A 21,447-nucleotide genomic window follows, 5' to 3' on the forward strand; every position below is an offset into this window, starting at 1 on the left:
CTTCTAGAGTCTTCCACTAGCGGACAATCAGGATCCTCTCATCTGCCCATTGATCGAGTCTATGGAAACTTAAAAGCTTCTCAATTTTATAATTACTATTAAGCAGAAAGATTCTTCCAAATGATACATCATGGATAGTTTTTTATTATTTTAAACCAAACACGTTGCATCATGATACACCGTGCAATCCAAATTGGACGCTACAGAAATATTGTATCACATCAGTTTGGTAATGATATTCAGTATGAATGACATATCGATACTTGGTATGTCAAGAATTTTTATAATATGCCGTACTAATACTGTGCTAGTATGGCATCCATAAAAAATTCGGTACCAACATGATGAATTTTATTTTATATGATCGAGTCTAACTATATTGGATGGTATTGCTTCTTGCCCTGAATAAAAGATGGTGTCCAATTCTTGATAAGCTTAGCTTTTCATTTTGACTTTCCACTAGCATCCGGATTCCGTAAGCAATGACTTGATCTGCCCAGGGTCCTACCACCGCAGTGGAGGACAGGCCTTGCAGTAGTTTCACAAGCCTCTCACAACATTATCCATAATAATCATTTAAAAGTTTACATAATAATAATTATTGTTCTTTCTTTTAAAGAATTACAATCACATATGATGACACTTATATCATTAACAATTGCCAATATTTAATTTCTAAACAATTCATTCAGAATTAATTGTCTAAATAATGACCATAATTTCTGATGAACAATACCTTGAGTGAAGGTGGTTGAACAGAAAAGTTGAAGAGAGAGAGAGAGAGAGAGAGAGAGAGAGAGAGAGATAGTGTCTTGAAAGTGATAGAGAGAAGGCTACCAGAGAGTGTGTGAGAGAGAGATCAGACTTGACATTGATGGAGAAAAGACCATCAGAAAGAGTGACAGAGAAGCTGATCAGAGAATTAAAAGTGATAGAGGACAGCCACACACACAAAACAGAAGAGAGAGAGAGAGAGAGAGAGAGAGAGAGAGAGCATAGCAAATGAGAATAACAGTGCGAGCTGATCCATTCCTCCATTGCATGCAGACAGAAACATGGATAAACAATTAAGATAAAGTAGACGAAGACAAAGGGACGTCCCAACTTTTCTGCCCTCGTCTGTTCACACCTGCTTTAGACCATTTCACGGCTTTTACGCGTTGCTTGCCATCCAAGTCGGCGGGCGGCGGTGCGCGGGGGAACCCCATCCACCTGGAGATTCTGTCGGGTTCTTTTAGCTTTCCGTACGCCACATGAAACCGCCCCGCTTTTGTTCAAGATTTATGATGACGACCGTTACAACAGTGCAACAACCGTTGTAACAATTTTTAACACCAAACCTCTCCCAGTTATAGATGCTCTGGTCTTGTATGGTATAATTGGATGTTGGTACTTGGGACTCTAGGGAGAGGCAGGCACCTTGCAACACATTTTTTTTATTTCAGAGATTAAAAGAGTTACCATATAAGAAGGAATGATATTCTTTTATGTAAACAGGGATTTGAAGCACAACATCATTGTTTTGCTTTATATCACAGTTACAATTGTCATTATAACAGATTATTAATACTAAAAAGCTTAAAAGACATACATTAAGCGACAAAATCAGGCATTATACGTGTTACAACAGTCACTATCAGAATATTGGTGTTATGAAAGCCTTGGTTCTGCTCCAACTTCTAATATGAGCATTCATAATTAATTAATTATATTGCAACATAAATTTCATTGTGAGATCGTGGATGATGATAAGTCCTTGCTACATTGCGATTTGCAACAAATTAGCAATTGACAGTTTGGAGCTGTAACAATATTACTGAAGACTGCGGAGTTACTTGCATGCATAACCATTCCTGGCTGGCAAGTTCAACAGTCTATGATATGATCCGGCCTCAGTCCATGTATACACCTGATGATGAGGCTTTAACCTGTCCATCTGCACCTCAGACTGGTCGCAACTCATGCAGAGCAGTAAAATATGTGGTGCAGGGACAAGCACAGTTGCCAATAGATAAATACCGTGCCTGTCAATAGAGTTAGTTGCAGCATGAATGCCATTCTACTCAATAGCAGGGATCTTCAGAGCATTGCTTCGAGCATAAAGTTAGTCGATTTTATGGGAACAATTTGCTGATTGAGGGAGATTGTATAGTATCAGTCCCAGCACCACAATTGCAGCACCAATGATGAAGTATGTGTTCAAGCTTGTGCCTTGAGGGATGTAAGGTAATGGCAGCGAGAGAATATAGATGGAAATGGGCACTAAAACAACATGAAAAACAACCTTTTAGTCCAAGAAAAAAAACTCATTTTACGATAGCATATTATGCCTAATAAGCCAATTGTAGAGCGACACATCTGAAATTTGCACATGCAGCAAGCAAATGCCATATGAGAATACTTGTTTGATTCAAGAAATTTCACTATTTTGCAGGTGATGCAGTTCGTGCCTTTGGGTAGCACATGCATGCACAAACACATATCTTTAGTCTTTTGATTTGGTAAATTGGCTTTGCAGATGGGCCATGCATGCACTTGGGTATGTGTGCCTGTTCGCATGCATGCATGTGTCCATGTGTGTGTGTGTGTGTGTGTGTGTGTGTGTGAGAGAGAGAGAGAGAGAGAGAGAGAAAACCTGCTAGTGTTGCTGCAAGAGAAGCAACTAATGCAGATGAAATTTTCACCAGACCAAGCAAAGATATGTTGAAAGCCATATTCATTGTTATAAAAAGTAGAGGTAATAATGGAGCTCCTGCACAACCTGAAAAACAGGGTTAACAGACTGATTCATATAAATCTGCTGACAAGCAAAAGATAATAACTTTAACTGCATCCACATCTTTGACAGACTAGGTTTTCCTATAAGAAAGAGAGCACATGATCTTTAAATATATGTGGCGGTGCAAGTAGAATATTAAGTGAAATCAACTTCAATGCAAGTGTTTTCACCCCTGTGAAGGCTAATACAAAGGTCATTTACTCCAAAATTTAGGCATGTCACCCCTGTCATCAGGAGGGGAACGGAGTTGAAAGCATGATTGAAGGTCTGAACTTAGAGGTTATGATTGAAGGAGAGATCTGGAGTTAAGAGGTGGTAATGGTGTTTCGGCACCTTTGGTTCAATTTTGTATAGAGCTTTCTTTTCATGTGGATTTTGGACCCATTCTATGTGATCTAACAATAAATATATTTACATTATCTGGGCAGTAGTTAATAGAAGCAATAATATATTAAGAAGAGTGACCATAACATCTTCCCTTATCTCTTCAACCTCATCTTTCCCCTTTCTTCTTCCCTTCTCTTGCACATCTCTTCCTCTTCATAGCCCTTTAGCCACTCTTTTTTGACAAGTTCAATACCATAGCGCTCTCTTTCATAGATTGAAGACAGATCATGAGGTTAGACCTATATCTATCGATAATGTTGTGGTCTCACACCCTAACAAATTCTGCAAAACTATATATACCAACCAGTAAAAGAAAGGAAAAGAAAAAAAAAGAAATTTGTCAGAGTCAGACTATCTAAAAACTGTTCTCCTATTAAAGAAAATATCAGTGGTAGTGTCATATTTGTGTTGCTTGGGGGTTGGTGTAGAATGCAAGTTTCAGTCATGTACATTAGTAATAGCATCCATGTCCACCAGTTTGCTAGCTTGAGTTATGTTCATGAGATTCATAACTGTTTTAACGTTTAAAACATACAACAGCATCTAAAGAAAGAATTTAATATTCTTGATCAGACTAGAGGTTCCAAGTGAAAATGTAGCTACTATGCAAAGGTCTTGACCCTTGAGTATGTATTTTTCTGGCAGTACCCAACTGCTATGCATATTTGTTATTTAGCAATAAAAGCACAATATGCGATTAGCAGATATGATGATGAGTTTTCACTATTCCTTGCATTAATCACAGATTTCTACAAGATGAAGACCAATTTGTAAGACTTTAAAAGATTTACCTCATTTGGTGATGGATTTTCATAAAGTTCTTAAAAAGAAAAACAGATACACATGTAGATGATAACCTTAGATTAATCAAACATGGCATCTGTTTTATTAAAGATGACTTTTGTTTTTGCCTTATAGTTAAGGTCCGCTATACCGACGTACCGGTAGGCACCTATACCGGTAATGTACCAAACTAAACTGGGTCGTACCGACCCAGTTCGGGGACAGCACGCGCAAAAGCGCGCGGGCACACAGGTGAGCCGCCCACCGCACGCGAAACGCATTCCGCGCGTTTCCCTCGTTTTCCCGCTTAAAACCGCAACCGCGCAACGCATTTCCCTGGTGGACGCGTTTCTCGCACGGAATTTCCTTCTTTCCGAGCCTTCTCGTTTTTTCTCCTCTCTCTCTTCCACTCTTCTCTCTCCTCCGCTCTTCTCCCGCGAGTAAGCGCCAACAAGGATCGCCTTAACGAGGCCCGGTACCGTAAGTCTCCTCTTTCTCTTCTTCTTCCTCTTCTTCTTCTCCTCTTTCTCTTCTTCTTCCTCTTCTTTCTTCCTCTTTCTTCCTCGTCTTTCCTGTTCTTCTTTCTTCTTCCCCGCGCCAGCACCAAGTGGTACCGGTGTGAACCAGACTGGTTCGCACTGGTACGCAGCAAGAACCGTTTTCCACCGTTAAACCGTACTGTTTGGCCCCGGTACCGATACGTGCTGAACCGGCCCATATAGCATACCTTACCTTATACTAATTTTCTAATACAAATGCTTATGATGGGTGAGACTATAATTCCTAGTGTAGATGAGAAACCTTGAATTTTGCCTATGATTGTTAATCATCCTTAAGTTTAATATAATGATTATCGGTAATATAAGATTATATTCAATTAAGTTGCCTAGATCAACTGATGTGTTGTAAAATAAACTTTAAACAATCAACATCCCATAACATGTGGTCAACCATCTTTATGGGATTCTACAAATGGCTAGTCTTGATGCAATGAAGGATCTTGAAAGGAAAGTATCACAACCAAGGTCTGCCGTACCGCCCCATACCGAGCGATGCAGGGCATATTGTACCATACTGGAAGAAAACCGATACGAAATACCTTCAAGTCGGTATAAGCCCCATACTAACCATATCGAGGCATACCACCCCGTACCAAGATGCATATCAGTCCGTACCAAGGCATACCGGTCCATACCAAGGCGTACCGAAATAAAAATTAAGAAAAATGGTTATAAAGCTATTTCGGCACAGAGACATTCCGTACTGTACCAAACCAACAAGATAGCGATACAGTGCCTGATACCGAGATTGTGAACCTTGATCATAACACTATCAATTCTTTACATACATGAATAGCAAAGAGTTTGATTTTTGTTCCTCTATTCTCTTGAACCAAAACTAGTCATACAGTCAAATTTGTAGAAGACATGCAATGCAACAAAAAATGTAGCAGTTATAAATGAAAATGTGATAAATGAGATAATGAGTTTCGCTTGCATCAGTTCAAATTACACTTCTGTCTTGTAGCTCAACATATTCTTTATTGCATGAAAACCATATTATAACGCTAGTGTCATGTCACCAGTGTTTCTTTAAAATCATTATGCACATCACATGAGCACTTATACACGGAATCTTTGCTGTCGATTTCATGATGGTAAAAGTTCAAACAAAAAGGAAAAAAGGCTGATTGACTTCATAATCGTTCTGCATCAACATTTCTTTTCCTGATATTTCTGTTTGTTTTGGGTTGCATTTTACTTTGTTCTTCATAAACTTTCAGTGCAAACCATCTGATAACTAGCGTATGGATAATATTAACTAGCAAGTTTGAGGTTTTACATTCAATATAATTAAAAACAGTAAAGGATTTGGATCAGGAGGGAAATGGTATAGAAAGTTTATTTTCTAAACAACCTATACAGGGATACTGATGTTTAAACATATTAATAAATATTTATTCATTTCCTGCATATCTCAACCGTATCTTGAACATATTAAAGAAATAGACATAAGCAAAGGTTAACTGCAGAGTTATTTCTGTACTAAGAAAACTTGCCTGTCATATTGCCTCCTAAATTCAAAAAACATGCAGCTCCACTTTTTATGTATGAGGGAAGTTCAGGAAAAGGAATTCCTCTCATGTTTGAAAGAAAAGGAAGAAGAAGAAACACAAAAAGAGCCTGCATATGCGAAGGATCAGGAACCTCAACTTAGACCTCCTCTTAAAATTGAGCTCATAAGATATTCGAAGGAAAACAAACATGAACACTGCAAATTCAAACCTTGCATTTTGGCAAAACTTGATATAACTAAAATGCAGGTAGGCACACCAGCTGCATTTGCTACAGTTTTTGAGAAACAAATAAATACAGAAAAGGGGGAACAATAACCATACAGGTTTAAACTCACCTGGAACCCAGATCCAAAAGAATTGACAACGAATATGTCAAGAGGCTTTCCCTGCATAAAGATAAGCTTAAGGTTGTAAAGAATTATAAATGAAAAAAAAAATACAACGACATTCCATTCCACACTAGTTCATCACTTCACCTATGGTCTTAATGCAATAAATGACATATTTAATTGAAGAAATTACAAGCAAAAATTACCTGAAGGCGCTTTGCACTGTCAATGAAAACAAACTCCTGCCATTATATGTGGTTTAGAGTTTTTTCAATATGAAATACTAATGTAAACCTAATAACTAGCAGAGGCTTAAACCTTGAGAATGGATGCGGCAGATTGAAATGCAGATGAGGCCACCATCAGCGCTGGCCAGCGAAATTCAACTTCAGATAGAAATTGACCCCCATTTGCCCCACTACAGTCAATCAGCAACAAGAAGTTGAAGTCTTTATAATCTTTATCATGAAAGAAAAAAAAAGAAAGAAAAAAAGATGCCAGCAACAGACCTTATACTTAAATAAAGGTCCAATAATAACATAAACTGTATGATAACTTATACACATAATTGCAATCAAATTTCAGAGTCCATGGGCACACCATGCTTAGTTAATTATATCATAACTAAACTAATCTGGACAAATAATGTAACATGAAAAGGAAGCAAAAAAGCTAACAATGTCTAGTGATATCACAATTTACAATCTTAAAATCCTAAATTGGTTGGTACTAATTTACTTGCCAAAATTGTTTGACATACGGCCAGGCATGATATAGGAAAGTTCAAAGTTTGGGAGCAAGTCAAATCTCTTAAAAAAACTAAGCAACAATATAAACAAAAGGAAACTCATCAATTAGACCAAAAAAGAAGTGTCGGACGATCTTTATATAGTTTATCATATTGATCCTGGCCAAGCAAAAAAAAATGCTTGCTAAGTTAGTTTCTGCAGCATAGAAGAACATCCTCAATTGCAAATGCCTATGGTCATTGTGCAGAATCATTCATCAACCATGAAAATTGGAGTGTCTCTGGCAAATTTGTGAATATGAATTCATCATATCAATGATAATGTCCTCATTTTAATCTATGACATTTTGTTCAGAGTTGATCGATGAAGGAGCCAAAACATTCACTGGTTCATGTACTAGAATAAGTTATTCACATCAAAGCTTAATTCTTTCAAGAAAGTCACTTCCAAGCAAGGTTTGTGATACCAGTTTCAGTACCTGTACTGGTACTATGTTTGTACAGTGTCGATATGGGTTGTTTCGCGTATAGACACTCAGCATGCCCCTATACCGAATATTCGTTTGGTATGGGTATGGTATTTCCTAGTACGAGGCGGTATGTGCCCTGTTACGATGAACCTTCCTTCCAGGTTTCAAATAAATATCATTTCATCAAGGCCCATGATCATGCTACGTTATCTTTAGCTGCATTCAATACTATACTTATACAGATGAAGTTAAAAATTCTTCAGAAAAGATATGTGAAATTAGCAATAAGTGTCAAATATGGTTTCAAAAGACTCCAATCTCAAGATGCATGCATTTATCGTTTCTTTAAAGAAGATACAAAAATATGGAATTATTTTTGGATTACTTTGCCACTAAGGGAATCACCCCCAAACTTTGTCCATCTCATTGTTATTTTTTAAGATAAAACAAAAATCATGAAAAGCAAGAAAAAGCAGATGTAATGGGGTTATCGGAATGTCTTCATTAGTTCCATTTAAGGGGGAAAAATAAAGCTTCTTTGCATACCAAAATGTCAGCATAGGATAACAATGTGGGCTATATTTCTGAACATAAAATCCAAAGAACGAACAAGTCTAGACCTTTTGATTTTCTAAGATACATTTGCAGAGTAGACGGTTGAGACACACTAGCTATGCTGTTTCCAAAACTTCAGACCCACAGTGCACTTTGTTTGGGGCTTTGGGCTAATTAGCTCCATGATACTAGCCAAGAAAAATACTCTTTCCATGTATGGAACCAATAAGCAAGTGCTTCTGAAAAGCTGTATCCACCTTCCGCACTATGGAGATATGCTGAGACCAAACATCAATGATCGAGTTCTTGAAGTTCACATTAACATTAGGCCTTTAAGGAAAAGGACCAACTAGACTAATAGGTAACAGTTCAAAAACTTCTTTAAGTATTAAATGATATAATGCAATGTCTTGCATAAGTAATGGTAAACAACATGCTTTAACCTTCACTAGCTTTCCTACACCAACACTGACTCCTAGCAGATGCTTTCTAGGAGCAGGCAAACTTAAATGAATCACTTTGATATCTAAGCATGGACAATAATCAGAGTCAACACTCTAAATTCAGCACATGCCAGTCTACAGCTTAGATAAGCATAACAAATGGCTCAATCCAGCAGGACCAGCACTCAAACATGCTGAGAAAGCAAAAATGAAATGAGGGCACCATGCGCCAATCTGGTACCTTGGAAGATTTCACATAATTTAGTAGATCTAAGTTCAAAAGGTGGAACAACACTCTATTTTATGAGCTATCAAGTGTCAAAATGTTGAAGATAAAGCTAGATTTTAATTATATTCGAGTGCAGGGTCGGCGAAATCATCCCGAACCGGATGGTTCCAGCCATTCCGAGCCATACTGGTGGCCCACCAGTATGGTTCCGGCAACGAAAATGAAAACCATTACCGGAACCGAAGAAGGAGAAGGAAAGAGAGAAAAAGAGGAAGCAAGCGGGGAAGGGTGGGATAGGGAGAGTGAAGGAGGCCGCCACCCTCCGCCGGCCTCCCGCCCACCCTTCCCCCTCGCTCTCTCTTTTTCTCTCTTGTTCTCCCTCTCCCCCGCCTCTTCTACTGTGTCGGTACGGGCCCGGCACGGCATAAGCCCGTACCGACTCGTTCTGCCAGAGAACCAGTACGGTCCGACATTGGTCTAGTGTCAATAGCACACAAAAAAAAAATACAATACTCCAGCACAATAGATCAACCAGGTAGTTGAGAAGAGATAGGAGATTTAAAGTTTAAAACAATTATTGTAAGAAAAATCTCTGGATAAAAGCTCTTTCTTAGATTCAGAAGGATGAGAACATAACAGAGGTTCATTAAGTATGTTGGACTTCTCATGTAAGGAATGTTTATGCAATGAAAAAAATAACATGGATGGGGCTTCTTTCTTACTAGACCTAGGAAGAGAGTAAGGTCGGTCAAGCACGAAGTAAGCCAATACATGCGAAAGCTAACCAAGACAACTATCTCCCTATGTCAGCTGGCATTCCTCCCTGTTCCCTCTTTCCAAATCTTTTCCTTCAGCCAGTAGGAGAGATGTGACTGTAGCTTCATAGTTTAACAGAAGAACTAGAAATTCAAACATCAAATTGAACAGATCTTTAAACTCTAAAGAGAAAATGAAAGATGGACTCGTCTTTCTTGTTTACTAACAAATATTAGGCCCAACAGCGACATGGATAAAGCTATCATGGAGAGGAATAAAAATTGAACATTTATGTTAGAGATTGTTATAAATTTCTAAATGATGGTGGACTGATTGCCCTTTATTCAACACTCTCCAAAATCAAGTGCCTCAAACAGGACTAAAATCTTCACATGGCTGGCACTTTAAGATAATATTGACAACAAAAGAACCTGCATCAGAAATGATTAAGCACAGGACATTGAACTTTGTGGACATTGAGAGGAAATGGCAATCGTTTGTTTATTTTCCATTCTTTTACTCAACAAGTATCCAACATCTATCTTCGAGTTATAGTCATTCAAGGTAGACCTTCATCTCTCACTTCACTATTGAGAGTTTGGTGAAACAAGAGAATCGCATTATAAGATTAACTTTGATCAGTAGGTGATTGCCATCTGCAGGAGTACACAGGGAAAAATGGAATGGAAGAAATTTCCACAGTAAATCGAGCTCTCTTTCTGCTTTAGCTTGAAAGGCTGTGAAGCTTTTAACGGCCTGGTTGAATCTCTGCAACAAGAAGAGACTAACAAGTGTCACATATCTCTGGAGAAAGATTAGTTGCCACAGTACTTGAGTGTTCTCTAGCTTTCATATTTCTTCCCCCTCTCTTCTCTTTATTTTTGAATTTTGATATTTTTCTAGTATGCCTTGGTGCAACAGCAAGGTTGTTCCATGGTGATCTCGGAGTCACATGTTCGAAATATGGATATAGTCTCTTGCATGTGGGGGTAAGGCTACATAGATCTGACCCTCCCCGGACCTTGCAGTGGCGTGCACTAGGATATTCTTGATAGTTTTTCTAAAAAATTACTTGGTTTTCCCTACCCTTTGAATAAACTTTAAAAAGGAAGAAAAAGAATATCTCACCCAAGGTTTAAAATACTAATAACGAGCTCCGTACTGCTTTTGTCCTAGGTCTGGATAGTATCAGGAGCCACCATCGACTTTTAGGATTGTCTGCATCCTAATAGCATATTGGGATGCCAAATCTTTTGCTTTATATTTTTTACTCTATATATTTATGCATTCATTAAACTTTCTTCTCCTAAATGAGTATTAAAGTGAATATTGATATGCTTTCTATGAGTTTTTGGTGTCGAGAAGGCCAAATAGGTGTGAGGGCAGGGCAGATTTGCCCTTCTTCCCCTTCTTTATCCTCCCTCCCTCTCTCTCTCTCTCACACACACACACACACAAGTGTGGTCTCTATCTGCACTTCCCTTCTTTGACTTAGCCAAAGAGAAAGAGAATGTGCCCCCCCACTTCTCTCGTTCTCATTTTTATTTCAAAATTAAGCAACTTGGTCGGATCAATCCTGGTGTTGGCCAAGTAGGCTTTGATACCAGATGGTACCAGCAGATTTCAGTTAAGATAAGCAAGATGTCCCAGCCTATTAAAAGACCAGTGTCTTGTAGGTGTCCATGTCTTGGTTTCCTATGGAACTATCCGGTACCAACGATGGGATCCCATTTCAAAGGGACCTAAATCCTTCGTCTCACCTATGCATAAGTCTAGCAAGGAAAGCTTTACTCCAACAAGCACACGACACCAGTGCCCCATGCTAGCCCATGCAATTTGTGTCAAGTCAATACTTAGTAACTAATTGTGCAAAATGCATGCAATATAATCTCATGCCCATGATGCAATAGAGCGCGCACAAAGGCTAGACTGCGTTGAGTTCATGGTCAAATCCTAAGCCTCAAACTAGTTCCTAGGTGCACTATGGGTATGCTGGGGTCCACACTTCAGTTAGCTTATTAAGGTGACAAGGCAACATGAGCATTGAAAAGTACATCTTAAAGAGCTATAGATGGGTTTAAGCCATCTATGTAATTGAAAAAAAAAAAGAAGAGCTATAGCACTTTCTAGTCCACAATTCACATGAGAGCAGGTACAGTTGTGCTTTAAAAGATATTTGAAGAGCAAAGAGATGAACCTAGATAAAGGCTTCGATTATTTTTATTTTAATTAGAAAAAAGCCTTGGTCTATTAAAAAAAATCTTATCTTTACATATATAACCCTGCTAGGAAAGAGAATAAACTAGTGCTTTAAAACCTTCCCCTCTAACTTATGGGAGAATAATGAGCTCATTATATGAAAGCTCAATAATTTGCATAAAAAAACCATATCAAGAAAATTGCCTGACCAATATTAACTTCAAGTGAACACCCAAGCAATTAGCGAAAAAAAAAAGAAAAAAAAATCAATACAATCATAGTCTTTACAACAATGTTTTTTATCAATAAAATGAATTGAGCACTAAACTTTGCAAATAAAGAATAACCAAATGAAATAAAGATGATAAGTATCAGGCTTGATCTCAAATTCCCCTAATAACATACCTTGCTACTGCTAGAACCACTCCTACAGTTACAAGTAGGCAACCAAAGATTTGGTTGAATGAATATTTTCTTCCCAAAATTATGACAGATAAGATAAGCTGCCACACCAAGAATGACTGCAACATGCATAATAGAAGATGGAGATATAACAAAACATTAGAACAAAAAATAAATAAATAAAGCGCTCCACTCTTTGAATAAGTATTCATAGAATTGCTTGCTAACTCCATAAAAAAATCCTGTTCATTTATGAAGACAGCATGTTGTAACTATACTGGAAAGACTGTAAACTACACAGTAAGAGAATTAGGTAAAAAAGGTAACAGCTACACTCAACCATGAAGGTGGCATTCTTTCTTTGGGAAAAATCTATAGGAAAAAGAACTTCATCTTATCCTACTTAATCAGAGCGTGCAACCTATTTAGATTCCCATACATTAACTAGATGCTGTAGAAAGCCATAAAACGACAAAAAGGTATATAAAGAAATAGTGAAAAAAAGAAGGGGTCCAAAGACAACATCAGGAACTTACTGCGAAACAGAAGGCATTTAAAGATGGAAAAACAAAGGAAAACAAGAGTCAAAACTTTTAAAGCTCATCATTTATACTGATGCTAGAGAACAATTACCACGATTTTTGAAAAATCATCTGCAGTAAAGAGAAAAAGAGGAGGGAAAAATAATATCCTTTAACCTTTCAGCATGCTATACATGCCACCAATTGCTGCAAGCAAACAACGGTAAGTATAATAGTTTTCATGGCAGCGTTACAACATTTTATGGTAAATATCCAAACCTCAGATTTGGGCATCCAGCATCAATTGAGGAATGCAAATATTAGTCGAGGCATTCATTAACAGAAAAGCATGGAAATACTTCCTTAGCACTAGAATCAGGTGTTATCTTGTATGCATTCAACTTTAGCAATTTGTTTCTCTAGAAAATGGATAACATTATGACAATTGGTAAAAAATGGATAGCATCACGACAATCGGTAAGAGTATGGATTTTATATAGCATTGTCCAAGAAATCATATCAATATGGTTTGCATTATTTGTCATCGTTAAATATGCTATAGTTGCCTTTCATAACTGCTGTCAAATACCAGAAACTATATGTAAAGAAATCCAATGGCGACCTTATCAAGGTTTTAGCTGGACACCAAGCTAGTACATGTAGAACAGGAACAAGGGTGGTTGTTGTGCAAATGAATTGAAAAGAAGATGAAAGAAGCCTGAGAAAAAGTTTGTCCACAGCACAGAAAAGAAAGTGGAAGAAGAGGAACATAGTTCTATCGGGGTCTCAGTCAGCAAGCAAGGTGCAGCTGCAAGGGAAGAGTTATGGGGCTCTGTTGAGGTGTAGTATCTATAGGTAGTTCAGATGTTTCATCCTATTAAGTTTAAATTGTTTTCAATTCATCTCAAGATAATCTTGTAGACAGGTCAAACATGAGATCAAGTTATCATGTGACGTTTTACCAATGGGTTGGGTCCATGAATTCAAAGGGGTAGCATCATAACCTGGTTTTTGGGGCTACAATAAAGCACACGCATTTCCCTGATACTCCTTGTCTTCCTCGATCATCGAATGGGCTGTCTATTTCACCAGAATAGTTATTCGCTAGACATTTCTAAGTCTAGAGTAACCTTGAAGTACATTGCTTCTTGGTTGATTCATTTGAGCTTAGACTACACAATTGATATGGCAGGTTTCTTTACCAGCTATGCCTTCTGCATTCGAAGGCAACTTCTATCGTGCATCAATATAATGCCCATGAATTTGATATTGATGTATAGAGGACTGATGTTAGGTCACACGTTGGTCACAGAGTGTTCCCAAAGTTTAGTTGATCCTATGGGGGTTTACAAAAACCAGCTTCATAGAGATGGGTCAAGTCTATCTCACCATATCTTTTGCAATAGGACTATGAGGTAATGATTTTTGAAAGATAACCATACAGTGCTTGTAACAGAGTTTAAACTGAGAACCCACTTTAACAGATAAATAGGCACATGGACAGGAGTAACCCATGACTAAAATAAAACTGTTCGCAATGGCCACTTGATCCAACCATTTCAGATCAATCATAACTGGGTTGCAAATATGACCAAATGTAATTCATCCATCAAAAACAAATCTACACAATCCAAAAAAAAAAAAAAAGCACCCACAAACAAAAGAAGACCGTTCAAAATCGAACTAATCATATCTAACTACATCACAACTAGCCTGACCAAAACCTATCTTAGATTCATAGAATCTGATTTATCCAACCAGTTAGCACTTGAAGATCTATCATATAATCTTGAGCTAGAAGTCAAATTTAACCCAACTTTGCTCAACATATTTATAGTTATTCGCTTAGCTGAGGGTCCTATAAATGCTTTATTCATTCTCTACCTATTATTTACAATAATTAGTTAAATAATAGGTGATACTAAGATGTCACTGCCCACGTAATGAAATTATGGGCTGGTCTCTCTTGTATTTATCTTCTCAACCTAAATATGAGAGTTCCATATAACTGCTTCTCCCATTTATGGTGTACTTCTATATTGAAGTTGTTGGTACTGATTTCAGGCTTATTTATGGTAAAGAAAGTACTGTTTATCCAATTTTAAAGCTTATGTTACAGCGGGAAGAATTCTGTGAGTTTGTCTTCTCTTTTCCTGTATATAACTTCAAGATCTGCAAAAGTATCTTCTGTGAGTTGTTACATCAACCTTAGCATAATATGCATACAGAATTATTCTTCATCCTCTGTCATGAATGTTACTCATTTTTCTTTTTTTTCTCCAAATTAATTGTGTGATATTTATCTAAATTTATCCTTAAAGTAACATCATAAAGCGGAGTCCTCTCTTCAATCTAATGCTCTTAGACTGGTCCTTTATCCTTCAAACTTAAAGCCATTAACATTGCAGTCTAGCAACCTGAAGATCATAGAGTTATATATTTGTATTTGTTTAGATTTTCTTCAACTTAAATCATAAGATCTTTAATTTATCTATTTATTTAGATTATCTTTTTGTTTAGGGTCCGCAAAACTATCTTTTTATGAGTTGTTACCATCGACGTTAGCGTAATATGCATAAAGAATTATCCTTCATCCTTTGTCATGAATATTACTCCTTTTTCTTTTTTTTTTCCTCCAAATTAACTGCATGATAGTTATTTAAATTTATCCTCCAAGTAACATCATATAGTCAAGCTTTTCTTCAATCTAATCCTCCTAGACTGGTCTCTTATCCTTCAAACTTAAAGCCATATAAGCATAGTTTGTCGAACCGTGCAAATTGGACCGGTCGATTACTGGTATGGTTCGAGGGTTTGATTTGGGGCATAAAAGGATTGAGGGCTTAGCTGGCTCACTACTTCCTTCAAGGGTTGAAACTGTCCATTGCTCGCTTTATTCACTCCTCACCCTTCGAAACCCTAATACCCCCATCATCCCCGTTTGCTGCCCGCTTTGAGAATGTTCTCTATCATCATCCTTGACCAACCAAGTAAGTCTCCCTCTTCTCCCTCTCCCTCTCTCTCCCCCTCCCCCTAAGCCCCCCCTCTCTCTCTCTCTCTCGACCTCTCTCTCTTCCCCTCCCTCTCTCTCCCCCTTTGACGATAATGAGGAGGGTTGTTCAAAACCTCTCGGCTTGTCTGTCTCCCTCTCGCTCCTCTCTCTCTCTCTTTTTCTCTCTTTCCCTCTCCTCGTTTTCCTCTCCCCCTTCCTCTCTGGCTCTCCCTATTTTAATACGCCCCGAATGGCATGGTACATACCTTGATCATGCCAAACCAGTCGCTGGCTGATACACCCTCCGGTATCGATTTGGTGAACGTTGCATACGGGTGCTTTCTTTTAATTTTGAATGCTATCCATTAACATTGCAGTCTAGCAACCCGAAGATCAAGGAGTTATCTATTTGTATGTGTTTAGACTTTCATCAACTTAATTCATAAGACATTTAATTTGTCCTTTATTGCGATTAGAAATTAAATGCCACACCAGCCCTAAAAGGTAAAACAAATTTGGATACTTGTATTAAAAATTCTGCATTAAAGGGTGTTTACTGTAGAATGTATTTATAGTTTATTTATAGTTTTTTAAAAATAACTGGGTGGAAAGAAGAAAAGGCTATTTGGAACAATGCCATCCCATCAATTAAACATCAATAAGGTCTCCATTTTTTTTCTTTTTCTTTCTCTTTCCTTCATTTTTTTTGAGTTCCAGAAAAGACGGTGCTAAAAGATAACCGATCATCATTATCAAGATCGGAGAAATTGTTTTAGTTCATTCTCCTGAAGTAGAAATTCATGTTGTAGGTTGAGGAGATATCTCAGGACAAAAGATTTTCCTGGTGGAAGTAGATTATACTTACCAGATAATAATTGGGGTGTATTAAGTTGGATTGCCTACAGAATTTAGCAAGTAATAGAATTTGTAACTTTAAGCAGAAGTACTAACTTCAGCAGGATGTAACTGCTCGCTGGAAAGTCCTTTGGCAGAAGCCAAAACGTTCAATTATATAAATGCAACACATTTTTTGTGTCATTAATGACATGTAATAAAACCTAGTTTTTGATAAACTGTTCACCCATTTTTTATCAAAAAAAAGTCTTGCAGAATAATTAGAGATGATGAGTGATACTATGCCTCTCTCTCTCTCTCTCTCGACCTCTCTCTCTTCCCCTCCCTCTCTCTCCCCCCTTGACGACAATGTGGAGGGTTGTTCGAAACCTCTCGGCTTGTCTGTCTCCCTCTCCCTCCTCTCTCTCTCTATTCCTCTCTTTCCCTCACCTCGTTTTCCTCTCCCCCTTCCTCTCTGGCTCTCCCTATTTTAATACGCCCCGAATGGCATGGTACATACCTTGATCAAGCCAAACCAGTCGCTGGCTAATACACCCTCCGGTATCGATTTGGTGAACGTTGCATACGGGTTCTTTCTTTTAATTTTGAATGCTATCTATTAACATTGCAGTCTAGCAACCCGAAGATCAAGGAGTTATCTATTTGTATGTGTTTAGACTTTCATCAACTTAATTCATAAGACATTTAATTTGTCCTTTATTGCGATTAGAAATTAAATGCCACACCAGCCCTAAAAGGTAAAACAAATTTGGATACTTGTATTAAAAATTCTGCATTAAAGGGTGTTTACTGTAGAATGTATTTATAGTTTATTTATAGTTTTTTTAAAATAACTGGGTGGAAAGAAGAAAAGGCTATTTGGAACAATGCCATCCCATCAATTAAACATCAATAAGGTCTCTATTTTTTTTCTTTTTCTTTCTCTTTCCTTCATTTTTTTTGAGTTCCAGAAAAGACGGTGCTAAAAGATAACCGATCATCATTATCAAGATCGGAAAAATTGTTTTAGTTCATTCTCTTGAAGTAGAAATTCATGCAGTAGGTTGAGGAGACATCTCAGGACAAAAGATTTTCCTGGTGGAAGTAGATTTTACTTACCAAATAATAATTGGGGTGTATTAAGTTGGATTGCCTACAGAATTTTAGCAAGTAATAGAATTTGTAACTTTAAGCAGAAGTACTAACTTCAGCAGGATGTAACTGCTCGCTGGAAAGTCCTTTGGCAGAAGCCAAAACGTTTAATTATACAAAGGCAACACATTTTTTGTGTCATTAATGACATGTAATAAAACCCAGTTTTTGATAAACTGTTCGCCCAGTTTTTTATCAAAAAAAAGTCTTGCAGAATAATTAGAGATGATGAGTGATACTATGCCTCTTTCTGTAAGACAAGAAATCACTGCTCATGGAGATTTTGTCCTTGACTCATGCCTAGGGTTTACAAACACAAGGGGCTATTTTGAGCCAAAAAAAGAACAGAGCAAAATGCTTTTAAGGGTATCCTCAAGAGTGATAACTGAGATGCAAACTTTTCTGTAAACATGTCCAGATATATGATGATAGCTAAGTCTATTAATGTAGATAAATATAAAACAAATAGCTCAAGAAATAATATGCCAAGCAGATGAAAATTGAGGAAAAAGAAACTATCATTTTTGAAATAATTAGCTCACTCAAGACCAGCATTACCTGAGACAATATAGGAATGGCAGGTCCAGGAAGCATAGCTGCATGGAATATGAAAGAAGGTCTTATTTGTAAATACAGTCTACAATATAATAGAGCAATTTCATCTTCTTTTGCTAATGTCCATGTACAAAGAGATCAATCAAAAACAAATAGCACTAATGATTACAAAAAGAAGATTATACATTCAAAAAACTAAAGAACCTTATCTTTGATTAACTTTATTTTTGCACACATTCACTACCGTGAGTTAACCTTCTGCCAACATTCTCCAAAAGAATACAAAAGGCATCAATTTTAACATTAAGCAAACTGAAAAATCAATGGTCATATCCAGCATCAAAAGAAAAACTAAAGAGAAAATTAAGACATTTTAAAAGGAAAAAGGATAAAATCTACAGTTACCTCCAGCAGACATCCCTGAAGCAACGCCAAGGGCTTCCAGGAAACCAATTGCTATAAAACGAGATTTTGGGATGGCCAGCATTTCCTTAGTCACAGTCCCAGCACGGTATCTGATGTAGAGAATAGAGAAATATACCGCCACATATCTGTGATAAACTATGTTAATTCTGGCATATTATACAAATATAAACTTGCTAATTCATAGATGAAGAACTGCTTAATGAAGTAAAGATATCATGTGAAAAAGAAATGGAAAACTCCCCAATTATTCATAACATATTTGCCCGTATTCGCAATATATAATAAGAAACTGCAACAAGCAATATGTTAATTTCTTGACAAAAATAAATTTAAAAATATATAATCAACAAATCACATCGACAAATATAATGCATAAATTCATCATCTGGATGCCATTGTATACCGTGCAAAATGTTATACTTTGTAATTTTGCATATTCTCCTGAATTTGATGGCTACAACTATAACAATCCAGGACATCATTCAAAATGGCTAGCCAAAAGGTATTTTTTGGGTTCCTTAGTCCTGTATAAGTGCCCAAGATCCTCCCAGCGAATAATCGATGTGAGACTAAATACACGCTCGCATGGGTCCTCACATACTGCCCCCGTTTAAGACTTGATGTCCACATCATGATAGGGATCTAAATCCATTCAAATCTAATCACAAACACCACGATCGGCTCATGGTCAGCCTCAATAAGTCCATATTGCAATATCTCCTAGTCCATATAAGCCATGGGCTGGATCTGTTCTGATACTATTTGTAACAACACAGGACCTCACCTAAAATAGCTAACCAAAAGGTATTTTTTAAATTTCTTAGTCCTGTATAAGTATCCAAAATCTTTCTGGCGAATAACCGATGTAGGACTAAACACATGCTCACATGGGTCTCACAGATACACAAATAGGTTTCTTGTTACATAAATTCACCCTAATGCAATGAATCAATAATTTTATTTTGAGTAGAAGTTTTCTACCCCGTGATATCATATGATTCTCTCTTTTTCTCTAACAGCCAATCACCTGCTATAGAAGACATTTTAAATGCTAAATCTTGAAACTACTATCATTATCTTTGGGAGAAAGACAAGGAAAGTTCCAAGTGAAGAACATTAGCCACATAAATTTCATCCGTCATCTGGTAATAAAGAAAAGCACGCAGTAAACATCAGACAAACAAAATAAGCATGCCCATTTGCATCAAGCTGATCAACAACCAGTACATAAAACACAGCAGGTCACCAATCAATATCAGTAATAAGAACATACGTCCACCCAAAATCCATCAACAGTGGTGCCAGAAAATTGACAGATTGATACCAAAGATATCAAGAGCATGACATATATGTACTCAAAAGCCCATTAGCAGAGTAATTCCATAAAAATCACCAACCAATATGAAGTGTATGGAGACATTTCAAATCAGAAAAGATATCAACTCAACTCAAAAACCCATAAACGAGGTCGTGTTACAAAAATCACTAGATATTCTTGTGCAACACCAACTGAAACGAACAGTGGGACAAGGGAAAACAATCTGCACTACTCGAACAAGATCGTGCCTTTTAACTTCAATCAAATCACACAACGAGGCCCACAGAAGCAGCGACGGGTACAGTCTTCTAATTACCAAAGAAGCTTACCCAAAGGTGGTGACTTGGGCCAGAAAGAAGGGATAATTCTTCATGGGAACGAGGGCCAGTTTATATAGAACCCGATTCAAGACGGCGAAGAGAACAGTGACCCCCGATCCAACCAAAATCCGGCCGTCGAAGCCATCGGCAAGCTCTGCCTGCCTGTCAGAAGCTTGAGTCGGAGGAAATACCAGTGGTCTCCTCGAAGATTTGGGTAACAGCCAGCTCCGGCTACTGTAAACCCTAGAATCGCATATCCGCGAGCGCATTGCCGAGGGAACCACGAGACGAGTCCTAGGGTTTAGGAGGGGTGGCAGTTTGGCTTTGGAAATGGTTCTGTGGAGAAGGGGAGTGTATGACGGGAGGAGATGGAGATGACAGCGAGAGGCTTCCATGGAATGGATGGGCTTTTTAATTTGAATCCTGGAGCTCAGCGGCTATGTACGTGGAGGAAAAGGAGAGGAGAAGAACACTGGGAACTTCTCTGAGGAGCAAGTGGGCATGGATTCGCCCCCAGGGGCAGGTGGGAAAGGGGAACTTCATATGTACGGCCGCTGGAGTTATCTACAGGACAGCTACATGCTTGCGTGCGACCGCATTTCACCCGCATGGGAATTGATGTTTCCATGTAAATATTGCCCCTGGCTTTTTTTTCACGAAGAGGAATTATAATAAACCCCACTGATTCCGAATCCCAGGCAGTCTGCCGTGGATAAAAAAATAATAATGCTGCAGATTGGATGGCTTCTTATGCGGTCCATTACTCCATAGATGTTTTCTGGAAGAGACACATTCTATACCATCTTGTTTGTATTTTCTGATTTTTTTTCTGATTTTATGAGTTACATTCTCATCTATTGTGTGTGAGTCACCGATGTACCAAAAAAAAAACTCACTGGTCTAAAATTCGGCCAAAATTGGGGTGACAGAAAATGTCTAACGGCCAAATGTCTTTGTGTAGTTAAACAGATATTGTTTCCAGATCAAAGCTAACAAAATTATAGTTAAATGGGCAGCATCAATTTCATCATTTCTTTTTACTACGCTTTGGTGCAAGTTTTAGTGGGAATTAGGGCAGGCTGGTGTGTGAAGCCCAAAATGATTTTTGCTATGACACATTCTCTGCAACTAGATGTAGAGAATCATAGTAGCCTAAAAGCCTTTGCCTTAGA

At 37.7% G+C, this 21,447-nt stretch overlaps 1 protein-coding gene across 2 annotated transcripts; it reads right to left on the minus strand.

Moving 5' to 3' along the window:
• Positions 1–1,500: 1,500 nt before the first annotated feature.
• Positions 1,501–20,918, minus strand: CLT2 (CRT (chloroquine-resistance transporter)-like transporter 2). 2 transcript variants are annotated; one of them, XM_088701128.2, is made up of 10 exons: positions 20,285–20,918; positions 18,617–18,762; positions 18,215–18,252; positions 12,161–12,276; positions 6,674–6,773; positions 6,562–6,597; positions 6,362–6,412; positions 6,009–6,132; positions 2,636–2,761; positions 1,501–2,262 (listed from the first exon to the last, which is right to left on the minus strand). In XM_088701128.2, the coding sequence occupies exons 1-10, from the start codon at positions 20,668–20,670 to the stop codon at positions 2,105–2,107; spliced, it is 1,281 nt and encodes a 426-aa protein (XP_088557254.2). In that variant the 5' UTR covers positions 20,671–20,918; the 3' UTR covers positions 1,501–2,104. The 2 variants fall into 2 exon arrangements, with proteins under 2 accessions (XP_088557254.2, XP_089780364.1); XM_089924238.1 differs by having other exon boundaries at positions 2,636–2,752; positions 20,285–20,881.
• Between the last annotated feature and the right edge of the window lie 529 nt (positions 20,919–21,447).

The sequence above is a fragment of the Phoenix dactylifera genome, chromosome 7 (assembly GCF_051530095.1).
Source record: "Phoenix dactylifera cultivar Ajwa chromosome 7, Ajwa_hap1_PhDact_Kaust_v1.1, whole genome shotgun sequence".
Lineage (NCBI taxonomy): Eukaryota > Viridiplantae > Streptophyta > Magnoliopsida > Arecales > Arecaceae > Phoenix > Phoenix dactylifera.